This window comes from Saccopteryx bilineata, chromosome 7 (assembly GCF_036850765.1).
Source record: "Saccopteryx bilineata isolate mSacBil1 chromosome 7, mSacBil1_pri_phased_curated, whole genome shotgun sequence".
NCBI lineage: Eukaryota > Metazoa > Chordata > Mammalia > Chiroptera > Emballonuridae > Saccopteryx > Saccopteryx bilineata.
Window position 1 is genome coordinate 72,518,294 of NC_089496.1, and position 22,878 is coordinate 72,541,171.

The 22,878-nt window shown below is 58.1% G+C and overlaps 1 protein-coding gene across 3 annotated transcripts in view; it reads right to left on the bottom strand.

Moving 5' to 3' along the window:
* Positions 1 to 7,731: 7,731 nt before the first annotated feature.
* ADAMTS7 (ADAM metallopeptidase with thrombospondin type 1 motif 7) overlaps positions 7,732 to 22,878 on the bottom strand; it is a 33,638-nt gene continuing 18,491 nt past the window's right edge. For 2 of the 3 annotated variants that reach the window (XM_066239872.1, XM_066239871.1), the window contains exons 9-24: positions 21,743 to 21,887; positions 20,639 to 20,731; positions 20,104 to 20,249; positions 18,786 to 18,955; positions 18,481 to 18,614; positions 17,494 to 17,614; positions 15,650 to 15,894; positions 15,256 to 15,397; positions 14,669 to 14,795; positions 14,133 to 14,346; positions 12,519 to 13,853; positions 11,601 to 11,753; positions 11,014 to 11,187; positions 10,779 to 10,925; positions 9,782 to 9,941; positions 7,732 to 8,042 (exon numbers count right to left, since the gene is read on the bottom strand). In XM_066239872.1, the coding sequence (XP_066095969.1) occupies positions 7,885 to 8,042; positions 9,782 to 9,941; positions 10,779 to 10,925; positions 11,014 to 11,187; positions 11,601 to 11,753; positions 12,519 to 13,853; positions 14,133 to 14,346; positions 14,669 to 14,795; positions 15,256 to 15,397; positions 15,650 to 15,894; positions 17,494 to 17,614; positions 18,481 to 18,614; positions 18,786 to 18,955; positions 20,104 to 20,249; positions 20,639 to 20,731; positions 21,743 to 21,887 (3,664 nt within the window). In that variant the 3' untranslated portion in view covers positions 7,732 to 7,884. The remainder of the gene's footprint in view (positions 8,043 to 9,781; positions 9,942 to 10,778; positions 10,926 to 11,013; positions 11,188 to 11,600; positions 11,754 to 12,518; positions 13,854 to 14,132; positions 14,347 to 14,668; positions 14,796 to 15,255; positions 15,398 to 15,649; positions 15,895 to 17,493; positions 17,615 to 18,480; positions 18,615 to 18,785; positions 18,956 to 20,103; positions 20,250 to 20,638; positions 20,732 to 21,742; positions 21,888 to 22,878) is intronic. The other variant, XM_066239873.1, reaches the window with a different exon arrangement.

Genomic DNA, 22,878 nt, shown 5'->3' on the forward strand with positions numbered 1-22,878 from the left:
GGAGAGATGACCATCTGCTTCCCCCCTCCATTTCTCTTTCTCACCTTCTTCCCCTCCCATAGCTAGTGGCTCAATTGGTTTGAGCATGGTCCAGGGCACTGAGGATAGCACCATTAAAGCGCATTGGTGCCTGACCTGTGGTGGCGCAGTGGATAAAGCGTCGACCTGGAGTGCTGAGGTCGCCGGTTCAAAACCCTAGGCTTGCCTGGTTAAGGCACATATGGGAGTTGATGCTTCCAGCTCCTCCTTCCTTCTTTCTGTCTCTCTCTCCTCTCTCTCTCTCTCTCTCTCTCTCTCTCCCTCTCTCTCTCCTCTCTAAAAATGAATTAAAAAAATAAAAAGAATATAAAGTGCATTGGCTTCAGGCACTAAAAATAGCTCAATACTTGAGCATCAGCCCAAGATGGGGGTTGTTGGGTGGATCCCGGTTGGGGCACATGTGGGAGTCTGCCTCACTATATTTCTTCTTCTCACTTAAAAAAAAAAAATTAAATAAAAAAAACAAAAAACATGAGAATGATTAAGACCAAATGTCCAGGCCCTGGCCAATTAGCTCAGTCGGTTAGTGCATTGTCCCGAAACACCAAGGTTGTGGGTTCAATCCCAGGTTAGAGCACATGCAGGAAACAACCACTGAATGCACAACTAAGTGGAACAATAAAGGATTGCTTCCCTCTCTCCCCCCCCCTTCTCTCTCTCTCTCTCTCTCAAAGTTAAGAGCAAATGTCCTTCCATGGTGAAGGGGAGGTCCTCCAGGGAGAATTCCCAGATAGTCTGAACAGGCAAGGACGCAGTGAGCCCATTCCCTCCCGGAAAAGGATGCAAAACGGCTGGTGGTTCCTGAGATGACCCAGCACACGGCAGTGGCAGAGCTGGGGCTGAGACTACCCTAGGCTTATTTGTGGGTTGAGAGGCCCAAAGCAGAGGCCCTGCCGTCTGTCATGAGGGGCCATGGACAGTGGACAACCATGGAAGTCAGTACTCAGAGCAGATCCCCAGGGCCTCCGTGGGCCATCCAGGCATCTACAAACACACAGGAAGCAAGCCTGGGCACGAGTAGTGATACAGATGGCAGAACAGGGACAAATAGATCAGGTCTTGGTATTCTCAGATTAGGAGTCAATGAATCTGTTTCTTTCCCAGAACTTCAGAACTGCAGAAAGAATAGCAGCCAGTCTCCCCCGAGCCAAGTGCATTGACAGGTCCTTCAAGAGAAAGCCATTCCAGTCACTATTAAGTAAACAGCCACATAAGAGTATTGTGGGGAAGAAACAGCAAGTGCAAAGACCCTAAGCTGGAGTAGGTAGAGTGTTTTTCCAGAGCCCCTCCCCCTTAACTGATATATTACCCACTACCACCCTAGACTCCTGGAAATCTATAAAGGCTCTTAGCAAAGTTAGCAATTGTCCATTCCTCCCTCCACCACACACACTGACTAGTTTTTTAAAGCAGGTAAATAGTGCCACCCTGTGGGCATGAATGGTGTTGCAGTTGGCTGGACAGGGACAAAGAAGATAGCTGTGTATTCTCAGATTAGGGCCTAGGTGTCTGCCGGAACCTGCAGAGGTAACAGGTCAGTCTTTCCTGAGCCAGCTGTGTTGCCAAGTCCTCTAAAAAGGGGCCATTCCAGAGACACTCTTAAGGAAACAACCATATAAAGAGCATTAAGGGGGAGGCAGTACTAAGTGCAAGGGACCTGAGCAGATGTCGCTGGGCTATTTTTCAAGATTCTCCCACCCATAAATTACCTATTACTTTCCTAGGTAGGAATCTAGGAGGAAACCCATCAAGGCTCTATAACAAAGTAAACAACCATATTGTCCTTTTTCCCACCGACAGTATTTAAAAGCTGGTAAGTGGTGGCACCTCTTGGAAATGAATGGTATTGCAGTTGGCAGGACAGGGACAAATAAGACAGCTGTTTATAGTCTCAGATTAGTGGTTAGGTGTGTCTTGCTTCCCTCCTAGACATGCCAGAGCCTACAGAACTAACTGAAGCCCTGTGCCAGCTGCATCACCAGGCCCTCCAATGTTAAGCTATTCCAGAGCCAGAATTAAGGAGAGTTGTAGAAGAGGGAGGGGCGGGGCGGGGTACAGCAAGTACAAAGGCCCTGAGCAGGAGGAGGCACTAAAAAATAAGACTACTTTGGAAGACTCCTGAAAACCAATTGAGATTCCTAGCACATTCGACCACTTGTTTTTGTTTTTTATTTTTTTTGCGTCGCCAACGGCATTTTTTTTTTTTTTTTTTTTCTGAAGCTGGAAACGGGGACAGTCAGACAAACTCCCGCATGCACCCGACCGGGATCCACCCGGCACGCCCACCAGGGGCGATGCTCTGCCCACCAGGGGGCGATGCTCTGCCCCTCTGGGGGGTCGCTCTGCCGCAACCAGAGCCACTCTAGCGACTGGGGCAGAGGCCAAGGAGCCATCCCCAGCGCCCGGGCCATCCTTGCTCCAATGGAGCCTCGGCTGCGGGAGGGGAAGAGAGAGACAGAGAGGAAGGAGGGGGTGGGGGTGGAGAAGCAAATGGGCGCTTCTCCCATGTGCCCTGGCTGGGAATCGAACCCGGGTCCCCCGCACGCCAGGCCGACGCTCTACCGCTGAGCCAACCGGCCAGGGCCGCCAACGGCATTTTTAAATAAAGCCAGTAAATGCTGTCACCCTGTGACGTGTGTGGTATTGCAGGTGGTAGAGCAAAAACAAAAGGAACTGTATCTCAGATTGGGGGTAGTTTTCCTTCCAGACTTATTTTTTGAGATAGCCCCCACCCATAAATGACCCACTTCTCTCCTAAGACTCTAGGAAACCTATCCCGGCACTTAGCAAAGTTGGAAACCCATCAGTCCTTTTTCCCACTATCGGTAGTATTAAAAAATAGGTAGATGAGTGGACTTGTGTGATACTGTAGTCAGGAGAACGGGACAAATAAGACAGTGTCCGTATTCTCAGATTAGCGGTTAATTTTGTCCTGCTTCCCTCCTAGACGTGCCAGGACCTGCAGAACTAACTGAAGTCAGTCTTCCTTGTGCTGGTTGCATTGCCAGGTCCTCTGATTTAAGCTATTTCAGATACAGTAATAAGGAAACAGCCGTAGAAAAGGGTTCACAGGGAGGAAACGGCAAGTACAAAGGCTTAAAACAAGATAAGGTAGGCTATTTTTTCAGAGCCACACTAAAATATAACAGACTTTTTTTTTGACAGAGACAGAGTCAGAGAGAGGGACAGAGAGAAGGGAGATGAGAAGTATCAGTTCTTCATTGTGGCATCTTAGTTGTTCATTGGTTGCTTGTTCATTGATTGCTTTCTCATATGCGCCTTGACTGGAGGGCTACAGCAGAGCAAGTGACCCCTTGCTCAAGCCAGAGACCTTGGGCTCAAGCTAGTGACCATGGGGTCATGTCTGTGATCCCATGCTCAAGCAAGGAACTCTGTGCTCAATGAGCCTGCATTCATACCGGCAACCTCAGGGTTTTGAACCTGGGTCCTCCATGTCCCAGTCCAACGCTCTATCCACTGCGCCAGTGCCTGGTCAGGCAACAGACTACTTTAAAAAAATTTTTTTTCCTTTGATCTGAGAGAAAGAGAGGAAGGGAGTGTATGGGGGGAGAACCATCAATTGATCATTCCACTTAGTTGTGTATTCATTGATTGCTTCTCCTACATGCCCTGACCAAGGATTGAACCCATGACCTTGGCATGCTGGGATAATGCTTTATCTACTGAGCCACCCAGGCAGGGCAAAAAAATAACAGACTACTTCAAACCAATCAAGATTCCTACTAAAGTCGACCACTGGTCCTTTAGCTGCCAAGGTATTCTTTTTTAAAGCAAGCAAAAATGCTGCCACCCTGTGCTAGTGATATTGCAGGTAGCACGACAGAAACAAATGGGACAGTTGTCTGCACCTCAGACCTGCCAGAACTTACAGAACTAACTGAAGTCAGTCTTCCCTGAGCCAGCTGCATCGCCAGGTCCTTCAATAATAAGCGAGTTCAGAGGAGCTCGGGGTGCAGCTTTCCCGGCAGTTGGCTTCAGGAAGTCAAGGTCACTGGACCAGGATTTCCCGAGTGTATCATCATGCAAGGATGGCTACAGAGGATCTCCCCAGGGGGGTTAATACTGCGAGTGCCCTGGCCCCGCCTCTGGACTGAGCCTGTGTGTTATGCTTCAAGGACACAAATTCTGCAGCGCACTGTTTGGTTCTACAAAATGGACGGCGGGAATTCTGAGTCAGATGTGTCCAGGGGATGCTGGATTAAACAAGATCAACCCGTCTCTGAGTCAGGATTTTCTGGAGCCTCTAATATGCCCAGTATTGTTTTCTAACTTAGCAGGCACAGGGCACTTTCTTCTTCTTCTTTTAATTTTTTTTTACATGAGAGGAGAGGAGATAGACGCCTGCATGTGCCCCAACTGAGAGTCACCTGGCAACCCCGACTGGGGCTGATACTCGAATCAACCGAGCCACTGGCTGTGAGAAGGGAAAAGGGAGAAGAGAGGGAGAGGAGGGAGAGAGAAGCCGATGGGTGTTTCTCTTGTGCGCCCTGACCAGGAATCTAACCCGGGATGTCCATACGCTGACTGATGCTCTATCCACTGAGCAAACCAGCCAGGATCCGGGTACTTTCTCATCTCTGGATAGGACCTTCTAGGCTGAGGCAGAGAGCTGTGTGACTTCCTGTTGTGCCTCTGTCAGCAACGACCGACTGATGATATCAATGAAGATGTGAATATAATTTACATTCTGTAGCAAAGATGGGGCTGGACACCAAAGATTCATGTATGGGGAAGAGAGCCTGTGATAGCTGAAGGAGAAGAGGCCCTGGTCATGTGGCCCTGGTCGCTGTCCCCAGCCCTGTCAGCTGAGCAGAGCGAGAGGCAGAACCCGATCAGCCCACGCTGATGGTGCCACACCCTGGCCTGTCTTTTTCTCCCATCTCACATGTTCTAGAAGGTACACTGGGAACTCGGCATTTAAAGTGTCTTTCTGACCTTTTACTTCCTTGAAGGAGCATCCGCTGGGTGGGAGTTTGGCATTAAGGATGCAGGGTTTAGATATAAAAGCAAGAAACGCTGAAGCTGTGTGTGTTCTGTTTGTGCACCTAATATTCCAGTAGCCCAAGCACAGACTAGAAACAGGAGCAAGTGGCTTATTTTCTGACAGAGACAGAGGAGGTCCTGGGGACATTTCTGTTCTGTCACAGCCTTCCTGGGCTTTGTATGTGTATCTGGGCCTTTGGTCTCTGCAGAATGGGGAGGTATTGAAGGAGCCCCCTTATTATTGGAGAAATTGGCTTTTCTTGTGACCCCCAGAGACGGCTGGGTCTGGTCAGTGCTGGGAGTCCCCAGCAAGCCTCGGGGCTCATTTTACATGTTTGCCTAAACTGCTGGCCAGTGGTTAGGGACAAGTTTCCATGGTTGTAACATGTCTGCTGTAAATCAGTCAGACCTGGGGCTAGTGTGACACCCTAAAGTGCCATTCTCCGTAGACTGCCTCAACGCTTGTCACCCTGGTGAAAGGTCTGACTGTTGTCACCAGGTTTGCTCAGGCATCCACTGGACCCCTCCAGACAGTCCTGAGCCAGTCCTGCTGCTGGTGCCGAGGACTCAGGCATGACCACTGAGTGAATGCCAGAAGCACGGGCCTGGGCTGCAGCAGGGGGCCAGGAGCTGGAGCAACCCCCAGCCTTGAGTGGTAGGCACCCCTCCTCCCACCAGCTGTGACATGCCCTGCTTGAGTCATGGGCTGTTTGCCTCCTGCCTGGATGACAGCTCAGGCCCAGCTGCCACTGGGGACACCATCCCCCACACCCCATCATTGGAAAAACACACAGGAATGATTAAGGCCAAATGTCCTTCCATGGTGTGGGGGAGGGCCCCCAGGGAGGATTCCCAGACAGTCCGAGCCGGCAGGGACCGGTGAACCCATCTCCTCCCAGGATAGCATGCGGTGAGGCCGGGGGTCCCTGAGATCACCCAGTACAATGGCAGTGGCAGAGCTGGGGCTGACACCCCCCTAGGCTTGTTTGTGGGTTGGGAGCCCCCAGGTGGAGGCTTGCTCCCTGTCTCTCATGAGGGGCCGTGGACAGCAGACAGCCGTGGAAGCCATTACTCAAAGCACGTCCCTAGGGCCTCCTTGGGCCAGCCGGGCATCTGCAAAAACAGACAGGAAGCAAGCCTCTCAACCCCTCCACCCTCGATGGTAGATTCTTGGACTCACGCAAGCTCCCATCAACTTGCTTTCCTGAGTGACCTTGGACAGACTGCCCTCTGTCCAAGCCACTGTGGGGCCTGCTCAGGGTCCTCTTCCTGCCTGGCCTGGGGTGGCCCAGAGCTCAGAAGGAAATAGGGCTTGAGGCCTATGTGGCCTCAGCCGGTCACCTCCCACAGAGCCTTGGGCTTCTGGTCTAAAATGGGGTGATGTGTGATCGGACAGCACCTGGGCACAGCTGTACCCCATGACTCCTGGGGGCAGCTATAGTCCTCCACCTTTCCACGTAGGGGCCAGATCTGGGACAGACACTGTTGATGCTGCAGCCTCTGGTCTCAATCACCGAGGAGGGGTTTTCAGTGTCCCCTTTGTCTGCAGCACACACCTGGTCATGAGTGGCCACAGAGCCCAGGGCGAGTGCCCCCAGGCTGCCACATGCACAGCTCCAGGGCCAGCACTCATATTGCATCGCAGACTAGGGTGAGTGGGGTCCCCTGAATGCATGGCGGTGGGGGCAAGCTAGACCCCTCTAACCCTCAGTGTCTCCCATGGAGAAGAGGAGGGACACCTTCTAGTAAGACTTGTGAGCAGGTTACAAAAGGGGCAAGTCCAAGGCTCCCGACCAAAGGTGAGACTGGGGTCTGCACAGGCCACCTCTTGGAAGAGGGCCTGGGCCCAGGAGGGGCTGCCCCCTGCCCAGCCTCACCATCCCCGCTAGAGGCTGGGACACTTCTAAGCATCCAGGCCCATGTGCTCCCTGGTGTGTGTACCACTCTCGTTCTGTGGAACACACACTAGGTTTTGCAAGAAAGGGCTGTGGGGAAAGGTGCCAGGTGGCTGGACCTCAGGTCTGTGTGGTGGGGACCCCGCACCAGGGGTTGGCAATGAAGGAGACACCCTGAGTGAGACCGGTGACCAGCCCAGCCCCTTCCCTGAGCATGGAGATGAAGGAAATAGACAAGAGGGTGCAGCTAGCCAGTCTGCTCCTCCCTCCACCCCCTGGGTCAACTGTCCCAGGGCTAACAGAGCCCAGATGATGCCTCCGTCTGTCCCCGTGGTGCAGATGAAGCAGAGAGCAAGAGGGCATGGCCTGGGTGTAAAGTTAACAGACCCAGCCATCACCTCGGGCGGCAGTCCCGGTGGGGACAACATGGGCCTGGCTGGTTGTCAGGGTGGCCCCATTCCTGTGGGACATGGGTCTGAGGACCTTGCAGGGGACATGAGGGTTTGGGGGGCCTGAGCAGGGAGCATGGAGACGCCTCCTGCAGGAAACAGCCTCCGTGGGGCCTCGCTGGCCTCCTGCCCATACGGGTCAGTTGTCTGCTCAGTTTGTCTGCTCCTCTCCCCTGCTGGCCTCCTAGCGGAGCCAGGAAAAGGTGGCATTTTATTTAGGCAGAGGACAAAGGGTGGGGGCAGTTTCAGACCTGAAATCACCCCTCCATCCAAGAGGAAGCCAGCCTGTGCTTTGACAAGATAGATGCTTGTTTATATAATAATGATGATGTGTTACACAAACTGTTAGAATAAAAAAATACCTTTTCTGAGGGAGTTCCCCAGTCTGCCGTGGGCAGGGGCCGGGGTAGCACCATGAGGGCGCAAAGGGTGATGGGCACTGAGGTCTGTGTGGCTATCAGTGGTTCGTCTGTCTGCTCACCCGGCCAAGGCGGGGGTCAGCGGCGGCTAACTCGCTGGTGGCCACGGGAGGGGGCGATGTGGCCGGATGGGGGGCAGGTGCGGCAGCACTGGGAGCGGACGGTGGGCAGCTGGCAGCGGCCAAGGAGGCGCAGGGTCTCGCAGAAGCCGAAGGACAGCCGGTCCTGCTCACAGCCTGGGGTGGGGGAACAGAGAGAGGGTGGGTTTGTTTGGGGCCGATGCCTGCTCATTGGAACTATTTTGGGAAGCTATTTTGGCAAAACCCCCTGACTTTGCCCCCAGTGCTGCTGACAGCCCTCAGCTGCCGCCCGCCCTGCTCGCTATGGTGAACACCCCCAGGGCCTGGCGCCCCCTGGGGCCCGCAGAGGGTGCCGGCAGCAGGCAGTGGGCAGGCTCTGCCACCTGCGTTTCTAGAAGCAGCTCCAAGTCACACGTGCAGACATGTGTCCTATTCCTCTCGCATGACCTCACGCAAGCTTCTTAATCTCTGGGGGTGGTTCCCCCTTTGTCAATGCCCCCCTTCCATAGGAAGACAGATGTGGCTGTGCCATCAGCTGCCTCACCGGGGTGACCTCACACCCTGGAATTTCCAGACTTTCCAGATGTCCTGCTACACAACTCCACGGACTATCAAAAATATCCTGGGGACTCCAGGGTCTCAGTGTCCAAGTTACCCCCTGGGTGGCTCCAGCCTTGATCTCCTCTGTTGGGACAGCTCATGGCTTGGCCAAGTGACCACCCTCCAAAGCCACCCAGAACCTCCCGGGCCAGGCCTGTCCTTAGTTCCAGCCCCAAAGGCCTCAGTTCCCACCCTCACCACCTGGAGCCCAATTCCCCAGAGGCCCTGAGACCAGCATGAGGGTCCACAAGGAGCAGCGGCCCAACCGTGCCCTGAGGGCAAGTGCTGTGGCCCCGGCAGTGAGCTCGGGGCCCTGAGTAGAGGCACTGGGGTTCGGCTGGATGGATGCTGAGGGCAGGGGCAGGGTGGGTGGCATTTCTGCTGTGATTTCAAGCAGGAAGGTATCCCCCATACAGGGCATGGGCAGCTAGCCACAGCAGGGGCCACTCTGGGCCTGGATGAGGGCTGCCAAGGAGCCAGCCACCGGTAGACAAGGCAGATTGGGACAGATCCCAAGGCCCTGAGGGCCACTGACTGTCCTAGGGGCCGGGGACAAATAGCTTATAGTCATGGGTGTCCCTGGGCTCTCTCAATTGACAGGCAGCCCTAGACCTGCTTCCTGACATCACGATGGGGGTGACAGTGGCTCTGAGGAAAGACACCCATATTCCAAGCACTTCCGGGGCCTGTCACCCCGGGTGTGCTTATGGATGCACCCCCCTTTATGGGAGCTGTCTGCCCTTTATGGGTGAGGAAGGGAAGGCCAGAGAGGGAAGTGAAGCCCAAGGCCACACAGCTGTGAGGGGACCCAGGTGGACACCAGGGCTAGTTTCCTGTGCTCAGCACTGCTGGCATCTAAGCTGCAGGAAGTGACTGTGTGTGTGTGTGTGTGTGTGTGTGTGTGTGTCCAGAACCACCTCTGGCCCAGGCCCTCCCTCCAGGAGGACCCAGCTGGTGTAGAAACCACCAGAGCAGGGAGCAAGCAGGAGCTTGAGAGGGAGGCATTGCTCCTCTGGCCAGAGGTGGGGAGAGGGGCCCATCCAGGTCTGTCTGCAGTCTCACGGACATCCCTGGCCTCACTCTGAGACCCAGAGGGAGAAAGAGTTTGCCTAAGGTCACAGAGCAACTTGGGGGCCAAGGCTGCTGCCCCAGTTCCTCCCAAGCAGGAAACAGCTGAACCCCTCTGGCCCAGTCCCAGCACAGCCCCAGCTTCCGTGTGCCCCCCCACACTGCGCTCAGGACTGCTGTAGGGACTGTGACCCCCCAGTTACCCCCCCTGGGGTGAGGACACTCACGTGGGGGCTCAGGCTCACAGTCGTGGGTGCCACAGGGCTGGGAGCTCTCAGGCCGGGCCTCGTGGCCACACTGGTCGCTGTCTTCCTCGGGCAGCCCCGTCCGGGTGTTGACACACCTGACCAGACGCCGCTGGACGCCACCCCCGCACGGGGCCGAGCACTGCAGGGAGGAGGGCGCAGGGGTGAGCGTGGTGGGGGCCGGACGCCCCCAGGAGCCGACCACCTCTCCTTGCGCCCAGCCCCACCCTGCATGCCTCCTAGGAGGGTTGCTCCATCCCAGGACCCACTGGGGGTTCACTGCTGTACCCAGAGGGTACGGGGAGCTGCAGCCCCTCGCTTGGGATGGGACCAGCCTGAGTGCCTGAGGTGGAGGCCCAGCTGCCACTGTGAGCAGGGAGGGAGGAGGCCTCCATCCCGAGTCAGGCTCTGTTTTTCCCATTTGGGGTCTGATGTTTTTCTAAAAGCCCTAAAACACGTTTAATCTGTGCCAACCTGGTGACAAGGCCCGTGCTGAGTGACTCACTGTTGCTTCATGTAATCCTCACGACCCCCTTTTACAGATGAGGAGACAGAGCCCAGAGCCACTGAGCAGCCAGGGAGACAAGGACCAAGAGTCCTGAACCTCCGAGTTCCAAAAAGGCCTGGCTGGAAGGCCCTGCCCACCCGAAGCCTCACTGGCCCCTCTTGTGCCCTCTCTGATGGCCACTCTGTCAGCTAGTTCCCTGACCACCCCAAGTCTGTCGTTCCTGCCCAGGACTTTGCATTGATGTCCGCCACCCTCCCCTAACCCCCCTATTCCTCCCCTTCACATCACGGACTCCTCCAGGTCCGAACCCCGAACTCCCTTCCCCAGAGGCCTTCCCTCACATCCCAGCCCATGTCTACTTTTCTGTCCACTTCTCCCTGACAGGCTGTAGCTCCAGGGTGGCAGGACCTCGTCTGGCCACCACTGTATCTGCAGCGGCCGCAGGGAGTCCAGCGCACGGAACACCCTCACCTGGTTCCAGGGCCCCACCACCCACTGCGTGCAGGGGTGGGTGTTGCAGGGCCGCGTGGCGTTGGGTCTCAGCGCCTCGTCACACAGGCCGGGCTCTGGGCAGGTCACCAGACGCTGCTGCTCCCCACCGCCACAGGCCTCAGAGCACTGGAGGCAGGATGGGCAGGGAAGGGGGTGAGGGCAGGGCCAAGGCCCAAGCCCCCCGCCCACCCGAGACCCCCCCCCCAGGTCTCACCTCCCTCCAGGAAGAGGTGTACCAGCTCAGGCAGGGCTGGGCCCCACAGGGCTGGCGGGCTGGCGGCTGGGCAGGCCCAGGCTGGCAGTGGAAGGGCCGTAGTGGACGGAGGCTTCGGGTGTCCACACACTGCACATCCCGCACGGAGTACCCTCCGCCACAGCTGCGGGAGCACTGGGGGCCGAGGAACAGGTGTATGGACATACCACACATGCACGCACTGGCGTGACCCAGTGAGGGCGGCACAGGGCAGGCATCGGGCAACCGCCTTCCCCGCCAGCCAGAGCCCAACACTCCAAGTTCCCTGGAGAGACCGCAGCTGAATGACCTCGGGCAACAGGCTGTCTGGCCCAGGGCAGGATGGGCCGGAGGGAGAAGGGAGTGGGTGAGAATGAGGTCCCAAGGTGGGTGGGGGTGGGAAGTACGGAGAAAAGGATGCAGCCAACAGGAGATGGGTCTGGGGCAGGTCACACCAGCAAAGATGCAAAGACAAGACAGAGTATAGGAATTAATAGGAAGTTCAAGGCCTGCAGCTCAGACACCCCCCACCACTGTGGGCGGGGCCCCTCCCCACCGTTCTCACGCACCTTACTCCAGTTGCCTGCATGCCAGGTGGCGCATGGCCGCAGGTGGCAGCGGCGGGCAGGCTGGGGCCGGCCGGCCAGGGCACAGTCATCATCCTGGCCGGAGCTGCAGCGCACAGACCTCCAGACGGCGCCCAGTCCACAGGTGGTGGAGCACTGAGGACACAGTCAGTGGCCATGAGCATGGACAGATCCCACCCCTTCAGCCCCAAAGCCAGAACCACTTGTCAAGGTGAGCAAGGCATCTGGGCAGCCAGGGTCTTGGTCCACTCATCTGCAAAATGGGCTCCTCCACCCACCTCCCAAGGAGACACTGAGGATGAGGAGTCAAATCCTCTCAGCACCACTGTCTCTCTCTGCTCACAGGGGACACACATGAGGGGACCCAGCTATCCTGACAGGACCACCTGGGAATGAAGTCTGGGCTCCTCGCTGGGCCTCAGTCTGTCCCTCTCACCCCAACATTAAGGACCTGAACAGAAGCTCACTTCTCCTGAAGTGACAGTCTGGGATCCTGGGGGTGGGGATGGGGGAAAGCAGCTGGTTCCATGCTGCTCAGACTCCTGCAGGCCCTTACGGAGCAGGGTGCAGTCCAGGGTGGGAGAGCCAGGGGAGGGGCCTAGGCCACACCTGGAGGAGCCAGGGGAGCTGGGCCCTGCCAGGCAGCAAGGGGTCTGGGGCCATGGGACGAGGTTGCCCCATCAACAGCTATTTGGGGTGAGCTCCCTGTCCTTGGGGGCATTCAAGCCCGAGTAAGAAGAATGCTCCTGGCTGCCCCTCACTGGTGCCCATCCTTCCTTCCTGGTGGCTCCTGTGATTCTGGGGACTCCAGAAACACAGAGAAATGGGCCCCCTACCCCTAACCCCCACTGCTCAGAAGAGAAACAGAGGCAGCAAGGTCCTGACCACCCCAGAACTTGCCTTACTCCAGTTTCCCACTTCCCAGCTGGCATTCCTGGTCGGAGGCAGGTCCAAGGGAGGCCCCTCCTTGGCCAGGCTGGGGTCCAGAGTCTGGGCCTCAGGGGCTCTGCTGTTGCTGGCTGGACTGTCCCCAGCTGGTGTGGACAGCAGTACCAAGTGTGGAGGTAACTCAGGATTGGGGGGCTCAGGCTGGCCCGAGGGTCCCAGGCTCAGAGTGGTCACCCAAGTGGGGGCTGTCAGAAGGAAGGCCCTTGGCAGTGCTGGGGTCTGCAGGTCCAGCGGAGCCAAGCCTGGGGCTGGAGGGGTGGATGTCCCTGGCTCCGGGGAACTGTCCTTGTTCGAGGCCTCCGACAGAGAGGCTGTGGGAGGAGCTCTCCCTGTGGTGGATCCCAGTCCCCCGTCCAGAGCTGGTCCCCATGCCCTGGACCTGCCTGTCCACAGCTCCACCATGTTGGCGCTAGGAGAGGAGTGGGCAATGCTGGTGGAGGACAGAGGGAGTGAGGTAGGACTCTGGGGCAGGTGTGGCACTGGGTGACCGAAGGTGTCATCGTCACCGTCCTCGGAAACCTCATTGGTCCTCTCCCACCACGGAGCGGGCAGCTGGCTTGGACCATACTCCTCCACCAGGAACTCATCTTGGCTCCCAGGGGCAACAGGTATGTCACTGACTAAAGCAGGGGGCCAGGGTAAGCTCGGGAGCCTAAGGTCTGCGTCCCCAGTGGGGGTGTCTTTCTCAGTCAAGAAGTTTTCCAAGGATTTCCAGGGGGTCTGCTCCGAAGGTGGGATCAGGAAGTGGCCGGCTTGGTTGGGCCAAGGGTCAGAGGACCAACCTCCTGGTGCCCCTTCCTGCCCAGGAGACTCTGTGGCAGACTTGGGGGCTTCGGTGGGGGGCTCAGCAGGACGGCTCAGGGATGGAGGCGTCCAGTCCCCTGTGCCCACCGGGTCTGGTCCAAGCTCCTCAAAGGACCCGTAGGACAGGTTCTCATGGAATCTGATAAAGTTGTAGTCGTAGTAGAAGTCATCCACGAACACAGGCCCAGGCGGGCCCACCTGGGGGCCCTCCTCTTTGATGGCATTGCCCTCGCCGGTCGGCTCCAGGGGTGAAGGGCGGGGGGCCAAGTGGCGGGGGATGAAGTCGACCTCGTTGTAGAGCTCTTGGCTGAAGGAGCCACTGCCAGAGCCTTCGGGGTCCAGGGTGTCCAGGGCCCGCGGGCAGGGCAGCAGAGGGCAGGCGACCTTGCTTGGTGGCTGCTCGGCCTCGTCACAGGGGACACCAGTGTCATTGGTGCAGAGAACAAGTCGGTGCTGAGTGCCTGGCCCGCAAGTCACTGAGCACTGCAGGGGAGGCAGGGCGGGGGCTCAGGCTAGAAGCTGTGCTCATGTCATCGCACCCGCATTCTGTGGCTCCACCTAGCTCGACATCAGGGTTTATGGCTATGGTGTGCCTGGGCATCCTAGTCCCCAAAGTTTGGGGACGGGCTGGACCCAAAACACCCCACCGCCCTCCCACCGTGGTGCCTGGCAGTCAGGGCTCCCCGAAGGCTACATTTGCCTCCCCGTAGCCCAACACTGACAGTGGAGCTGGGGGCAGGCCCCCATCACCCTGCTGCTCACCTGAGACCAGTTCCCCACGCCCCAGGTGGCTGGACAGGGCACATCGAGGTTGCAAGGGGTTTCGGCAGGGGGCCGGGGCAGGTGTCTGCAGGCAGGTGGCTCCAGGGCGCTCTGCTCATCTAGCCCCACACTTCGGATACAGAGCACAGCCCGGTGGGAGAGGCCCCCGGGCCTGCAGGATCTGGAGCATGGCTGCCACTCACCTTCCCACCACCTGTGGGCACAGGTCGCTGGCTGGACTTCCAGGCACTCAAGGTCCAGGCAGGATTAGGCCTAACTCCAGGGGACATGTCCCCAGAGCTCCAAGTCTGGGTCAGCCCAAAAGCCCAGTCTCTTTGCTCCTGCCACCCTCACCCCAGGAAGACCAGTCCCACACAGGGACTCAAACACAAGTGGCCAGAGATCTCCAAGGCTGAGATGGGGGCAGCCCAGGGCTCGGGAAACGAGGCCAAGAGCCTATTCCCTCTGCTTCTCTGATGTGGGGCCTGCTCCTGGAGGGCCAGAGCCCGGGAGGACAGTGGCCAGGATGGGCTCACCGGGCGGGACAGGGCTCCTCGCTGCACTTCCTCTGGCGGTCATCAGGCCGGTCCACAGGGTCACAGTGTCTCTCATCCACGAGCCCAGCCTGCCGCTCTCGGCAGTACACACTCTGCCTCTGCATGCCTGGGGGGGGGGGGGGCACAAGGCTCAGTGGAACCCAGAGACATGGCCACACCCACCCTGCTCAGAGCCCTCCCCCAGCAGGCCTCCACTGCCCCCATACTGGAAGGAGCGGAGTGTGGTGGGTTGGGACTTTTTAGCTGGGAGGCCTTGGGCAGCTCATGGCCTCTCTGAACTGCAGTCTTTATCTGTAAATGGGAGTAGCAATAAAAGCTGCCTGGAAGCCCAGGTGTGAGGATAACATGTGTTCACATGTGTGTAGGCTCAGCCCGTGCCTGGCACATGGCCAGAGCTCCACAAGTCCAAGGGGCCTACGAGCTGGGCTGTTGGTAGCCCCATTTTACTGGTGGGGAAACTGAGGCTCGGAGAAGCTCAATTCTAGGCTCACAGCGGCCCCACAAATAAGCAGTAAGCAGTAGGCTAAAGCTGGTGTCCCTGCCCAGAGACCAAGGCTCCTTTTCACCTGTGCCGCAGGTGACCGTGCACTTGGTCCAGGACCCGTACGTCCAGGAGAACTCGGGCGGCAAGGGGAGGCTGTTGGTGTCCGCCTCCCGGTGGATGGTGTACTCGTAACGCACTCCGGGGTTGCTCTCCTGGAACAGCAGCTGGGAGCGGGCGGGGCCCGTGAGCGTGAGGCATCCTCTCCGCCCACCCAGAACAATCGTCCTTAAGAAGCCCACCTGCCACCCCAGTGACCTAGGGCTGCTTTAGAAATGGGGAAACTGAGGCGGAGGCCTCAGCTGTAGGGCCAGGCCAAAGCCAGGCTCTGGGACTGCCCCAGGCCTTTTCCCGCCATGGGGCCTGGGTCGCTCAGACTCCACCTCTGCTCCCCAACCTGGGCCCCGGGAGGCAGGCACCTGGATCCAGACAGGCTCGTCGGTGGGCCCGGGGGACGTGAGATTCTCCCAGTTGCCCGTGCGTGCGTACGTGAAGGTGGTGCCCGCCACCTGGTAGTCCCCGTTCCACTGGATGGTCCAGTCGCCGTTGAGGAAGTACTTCTCTGGGTCCTCGCTCCGCAAGGCCAGGAAGTTGGCGGCCTCGGCCACCTCCTCGATGTGGATATCACGGGCGCCGGCCGGGATCAGCCCCACATCCACGTACCCTGATGGCCGGGGTTGTGCAGAGAGGTAAGCAGGTTGGCTGTCCCTGTCCCCACTCCCTCCCTCCCCTCTCTTCCCGCTGGTCCCACCAGCTGATGCCAAGGATTTCACCGTTAGCTTAAGATTCTGAGCTTCCCCAGAAGCAGATAGTTTCATCTGTCTTAGGTCACCAACACCTCCAAGGGAGTCCTCTGATCCTGCCCTGTGACCCACGTCCCATCACCCTGTCCCAGAGACCTGAGCTGGTCTTTGTCATATGGCTAGTCTATGCCCTACACTCAGGGCCAGTGTCACTATTCTAAACAACCATGTGGACGGCCTGTCCCTGCGACACCCTGCTCCCTCCATACGGGCTGTTCGTTCCCTCACTTCAAAGTGTCCGTCACGTGTCTGGGATTGCACTAAGCACTTCACATGTATAACAACCTTGTAGTGTAAGGACCGCTGTCATCCCACATCAAGTATGGGGAACGTACAGAGTGATAAAGCAACTTGCCCTGGGGTTCTGCTGGGCTGTGCATCAGGCTACGGGGTCTGAGCTATAGCCACTGTGCTGGGCAGCTTCTCTGGGATGAGAACCAAGGCCTGGAGCAGCTCTGCCTTCCCTGCAGTCCCCAGGTGGAACGGGAGCCTTCTTGCCTCCAGGCTGTTTGACACAAGCTCTTTCCTCCGTGTTTAATGCCTTTGCTGGCTGAGCCTTTTATGGTTCAACTCAACGGCCACTTCCTACAGGAAGTCTTCCCTGACCTCCCCAGGACAGAGATTTCTTCCTCCATACTCTCACAGCCCTCTGGCCCTCCCTCCCTCTGCATCTGTGAAACTGAAAGATTCTGTCACCCTGTCAGACGCTAAGTACTTCACTTCCACGTCCCTTCATTTGGTACACAGTTGCACTTAAACAGCGTATGCAATGGGTGAGGCAAGAAGGCACCTGCTCCATCTGGGGCCTGTAGGGAAGGCAGGACTGCCCTGGGGCCTTGAGTGCTAGGCCAAGATGCTTAGATTTCATCCCCGAGAAGCTGATGCACAGTCCAGCAGAACCCGTGGGCAAGTTGCTCTACCACTCTGTGCCTCAGCTCCCCCATCCGCAACACGGGATGACAGCAGTACTTACGTCACAAGGTTGTTTCACACGTAAAGTGCTTAGAGCAATTCCAGGCACATGATGGACACTTATGAAGTAAGAGGATGGGCAGCCCGTATGGAGGGAGGAGGGTGTCGCAGGGCCAGGCCCAGTCCACACAGTTGTTTAGATCAGTTACCCTGGCCCAGCACAGTGGTTACAGCTCGGACCCCGCAGCCTGAGTGAGGTGAGGGGGTGCAGCTGGGGATCCTCTGAAGCTTCATAACAAGACAGCAACCCTCTGAAGGGCTGAGTGCTCCCCTGAGACTGACTGGCCCAGCCTGGGCTCCCTGGGCAGGAGGACACCCTGTGAGGACAGGTCACTGTATCTGGGTCAAGCGTCCCATCTCCTGTTTGCATCCTGGATCAAGCACAGTGGCTTCCCTGCTTCCCGTTTCCACCCCGGGTGGGGACAGTGGGAGGCAAGGGTAGAGATAAGGAAAGGCCAGCGGTCCCCCACCAGTGGTCCTGCCCATACCCAGGCCCTCAGCCTCCTGGAAGGTCCTGCTCACGGTATGACAGGTGGAGCCGTTGCCGTGACACACGCCGCAGCGGTCCTCAATGGCACCTGAGTCGATCTCAAAATCGCAGCCCACGTTCTGCAGCACACAGAAGGGAGGCCCTGGGCTGGGTGTGGTGCTTGGGAGGTAAACTCAGGTAAAGCCCTCTGCCTCTCCGAGCCTCAGTTTTCTCAGATGTGCAGCAGGGAGATGAATCCGTGCCGTAAAGGCGTGTTATGAGGTTGCACGAGACGAGAAATGGGAGAGGTTCTATAGGAAGGGCAGTGGGCAAGGGAGCTGGCACTCCATGGGTGACCAGTGTGGACAGGAATCAGCGTCACAGGTCCCGGGGTTAGCACTCGCTGCTGCTTCTACCTCGGAGGCCAGGCCTCTCGGCCTCAGTGGCTTACCTCCCGGAAGCAACAGAAAGAAAATGGCTGGGACACGAGCATGGAGGTGCAGCCACTGTTCTTGCTGGAAATGAGACTAAATATTGCCAGCAAATGCTGCCACTTGCTTTGCCAGTCTCTGAGTCCTGCCTGTCCCAGTAATGACGCATTAAATGACCTCATTGAACCTGGTGACATGGATACGGTCTCCTTTCTATCGCACAGGAAACCATTGCCTGAGGTCATCCAACCAGAAGGAGGCCAAGCCACGGCCCGGGCTCCGGTTTCCTGGCCAGGACTGTGCCGCAGCAAGGTGTATGCAGGAGAAGCTGAGGGCAGCCAGGGGGGACACGGGGAACGAGGAGGCCGAGCACCAAGGCAGAAGCAGGGGTGAGGGGCCCAATGGTGAGGGGGCCAGGAGGAGTGGGAGGCTTTGCTGAGAGGTGAAGGGGGACCACCGGCAGGGCTGGGAAGCCCAATGGTGCAGCCTGGGGAGGGCGCCCAGGGGACCGGAAGGGACTCAGAGGAGGCTGCTATGGGTAGGGCAGGTGGTGGAGACCCTCTTGCGGGGCACACCTTGCAGATGCCGTTGATGCAGAGGTCACGACTGACCCGGCCCTGGTAGCAGGGGGTGCCGTCCACCACAGCGTCCCGCAGCTTCTCAGCAAAGGACTCGTTCAAGGGCCGGCAGTGCAGCTCGCAGGGGTTCACTGTGGGCCCAAGGGCAGGAGCCATGAGGAACAGCAGGGCAGGAGTCACAGGGGCCACCAGAGAGACCACCTCCACAACGGGCAGGGGTGGAGGTAGAGCCAGGCAGGAGCGCCACAGTGGCCAGTGCAGAGCAGCCTGGGACTGTGTCCTGGGAAACATTTAGGACTCACCGTCATTGATCACGGGCACCCACGTGTGCAGCTGGCCCTTGTAGAGCATGGCATCAAAGTGGCTGCACTGGATGTGGCGGAAGGAGGGGCGGCCCGCGGGGCACTTCTGCAGGCTGCAGAGACGCAAGCGCCTCCGTTCGCCCACACAGTATTTGCCCTTGTACTTGGGCCTGTGGGCAGAGCCAGGGTGGGGCTGAGTACATGCACAGGGAGTGCCAACTGCACCCCCAACACCTGCCACCCCTCTGCTCACACTGCCCCGGCGGCCGCCCACCCTCTGGCTGTTTGTAAGGATCTAAGGGTCGGAGCCAGCAGGGAGCTGGGCTCTGCCCCCAATCTGCTGTGTGACTCTGGGCAAGTCTTCAGCCCTCTTTGAGCCAGCCTCCTCATCTATAAAAGGGGGTTAGGGCTGCCTCTGCAGAGGGCTGTTTAAAGGCTGGGACAAGCTGCAGAGATGACCAGCACTGGCTGCTCTGAGTCTCCAAAGGGACCCGGCATCCTGATGAGCCTATGTGTGGGCAGACACCCACCCACCCAGGTCAGGAGGAAGGCTCGCACTGAACCCCACCTCCACCTGGGCCAGGGTAGCTTCCTCCAACCCAATTCAGCCTGGGGGCCAGGACAAGGCAGGGGTACAGGCCATAGTCCTTGCCACACACATGGCCCTCGATGGGGCTGGCTCTGAACCCCATGCTTCTGGGGCAGCCTTGTGCAGAGGCCTCCACATGTCACAAAATCTGCACATCACTCTTAGGTGGGGAAACTGAGGCCCAGAGAGAGGAAGTCACTTGTCCCAGGTCCTGCTGACCTCTTCTCCCAGTTGTGCCCGGTCTCATCTCAGACCCACTCTGATGCTACCAAGCAGCTCCTGTTTCCTGAGCGCTTCATGGACCATCTGCATCCACCCCTGACTGCAGCTCCACCAGCAGCACTGCTGGGGCCCCATCACACAGCTTCTCTGGAAACTGAGGCCCAGAGAAGGGGTGAGCAGGCTCTCACACAGGACTGGAGGGGAGACTTGAACCCTGATCCATCTAAGGCCAGGGGCTAAGCTCTTGGACACCATCCACTCCTGCCTCCCTCCAGCAGTTGTTGCTTTGTGGTGTGGCCTCTGTCTGCAATGGGTCATCAGCGGTGACTCTGTCAGCCTCTGGAACACTCCTGCAAGTGACCCGACGTGGCTGAACACTCCTGTCTTGGCCTCTATGGGGACACTCCCAACAGCAGGAGGCTGGGACAGAGCCAGGCTCCCTCAGTCGGCTGGCTCTGCTCATAATCCTGGACCCCACGGACCCCAGGTGCCGGGCTCCATACTCACATGGGCTGTGTGCACTGCCGCTCAGCGCTCTGCACACCCACGCCACAGCTCCGCGAGCAGGTGGACCAGGAGCTCCAGCCGGACCAGCCACCGTCTATTGCTTCGGGCTGGAAGCCCACAGGAACACACTCCCCATTCAGACACCACTGCCAGGCAGACGGAAGTAGGACAACCACCCCAAGCCTATCAGTCATGCTCACTCTGGTGAGAAACCGGTGGGTGGAAGGCCTGGAAGGCACATCCAGGAAGGATCAAAGGGGTAGGGGAGGTCCCCTTCCAGTTGCCCGAGACCCAGACCCTACAAGGTTGCTGAGTAGAGAATAACATGGAGCCCAAGAGCTGACTCAGAGCTGAAGACACCTGGGAGTCACTGAATCCAGCCCTACACCTCCATTCTGCAGATGAGGACTAGGGCTGCAGAGGGCGGGGGTCTGCTAAGGGCATGTGCCAGTCTGTGGGCCAGGGCTGACCTTACAGACAGCAGCAAGTCTGGCCTCTTGCTCCCACCTGCACAGCTGGGCCAGGGCACCCCTACCTTGCTCTCCCCACACCTGGTACCATCCACGGCTGCATCCAGCTTGGAGTGACAGGTAGTCCCCACGGAGCACCACAGTGTGTGACAGACATTCTGCAGGAGGAGAGCATAGGTTACACCAGGGATCCCCAAACTTTTTACACAGGGGGCCAGTTCACTGTCCCTCAGACCATTGGAGGGCCGGACTATAAAAAAAACTATGAACAAATCCGTATGCACAGTGCACATATCTTATTTTAAAGTAAAAAAACAAAACAGGAACAAACACAATATTTAAAATAAAGAACAAGTAAATTTAAATCAACAAACTGATTTAAATGGGAACTATAAGCCTGCTTTTGGCTAATTAGATGGTCAATGTCCAGTTCCATATTTGTCAGTGCTAGGTGTAACAAGTGATATGACGCACTTCCGGAGCCGTGATGCGTGCATCCCACGTCACCGGAAGTAGTACTGTATGTGAACGATGCCACGCATTGTGGCGCCGCCACATACAGTACTCCAGGAGTGGTGGTCCTCTCACTGACCACCAATGAAAGAGGTGCCCCTTCCGGAAGTGCGGCGGGGGCCGGATAAATGGCCTCAGGGGGCCGCATGCGGCCCGTGGGCCGCAGTTTGGGGACCCCTGGGCTACACTCTCACTCCCTCCCAGTGCCCCTTCGCTGCCCCAAGAGTCCCCAGGGCCCTTCCACGGGGCTGGCACCCAGTAGAGCTAAGCAGATGGGTTGCTCAGGGGCCCCTTTTGTCTTCTCTGGACCATGTGGTACTGTGGGTGTCTTGAGGCTCGTCTTTGCTGGTAGCAATAGTCTCCAGCCTACCTCAGAAGCCACGGGGTCTGGGTAACATGCCCGTGGCTGTCACTTCAGGCAACCTTCCCTGGGACCCAGAAGCATCAATTTTGTTTAACTTCTTAGGATCAGCTCTGGGAGGCAAGTCTTGCCCACAGTCCCACAGTTGGTGACAGTCCACCCAGAATTCAGCCCTGGGCCGATGGCCACTCAACCTGAGGCCTTTCCCAGTGCGTATCACATGTGGGCCCAGCCCAGGCCCAGGGGGGTCTGCATGCTGGTGAGTCCTGCCCTTGCCCCCATACCCCCCACTCACATCCATGTCCTCACAGAAGGCAGAGCTGGCCCCGTACTGGAGGCGGCACTGGTGGCTCACGTCATAGAGGACACCAGGTGGCACTGAGGGGAAGTCGATGACATCCTTGGAAGGGGGGTCATCCAGGCACAAGCCCCATCCTCGGCTGCAGAGATGGGATAGGAGGATGGGACAAGGGGACTGTTTAAGAGACCCAACCTGGATGCTTTGGTGGTTGGAGGGCAGGGAGCTGCAAGGGGAAAAAGCCTGAACTTGGAGGGACTCTCCAGCCCCCTCGCTCAGCCTGGCCCATCCTGAGACCCCAGCCCAGCCCACGGGCCCTCCCGGCCTGACCCGCCTCATCTCCTATCCAGACAACTCATGCGCAAATCCCAACGCCAGGCTCTGCACAGCTGTTCTTTCCCTACGACGTGAAGATTCTCTCCTCAAGATCTAGCCCAAAGGCCCTTGCCCCAGATACCTCCGCACCACTAAGCCCTCATGTAGCCCTGCCCCGAGTTCCTGCAGCCTCCACCCCTCTGTCCCGGGGCCTGGCTGTCACATAGGGATCTGGACAGCGTCACATCACAGTTGATAGATACCACAGGAGGCTCTGATGGCTCTGCTGTAGGCTGAGACCTAGTCATCTGTGTCAGGACCCAGGGCTAGGAGAGCCAGGGGGTAGCCAGCCCTTCCTGTCTTGATACAGGGCCCGAGGCAGTAGCCTCCGAGGCAGGAGGGTAGTGAAGTCAGGACCTGATGGCAGGCCCAGGCTGCTAGTGCCCTGGGTGTCCACCCCCTGGGTTATCTCTAGAGCAGGGCTCCTCCCACCCCACCGGGAGCCAGGCTACAAATATTTTACCCTAAATATGAGTTCAGAACCATGGCACTGAGGCCTGGTGAGGAGAAAGAAGGGCTCTGGGGGCTCCCTGGGCCTGCACCCTGGGACAGAATGTCAGCTAAGGGGCCAGTGGGTTGGCCTGGCCTGGCCTGGGGGCTCCTCCAACTCAGGCGGGATGTGCCTCAGCCCCACACCAGCAGCTCCCAGGCCACACGTAGCCCTTGTCTCCTGGCTGGGACCCAGTCTGACTGGCTGCTGGGCAGCCACAGCGATGACAACCTATCAGATCTGTCCCACATGAACGTGAGAGGGAAGG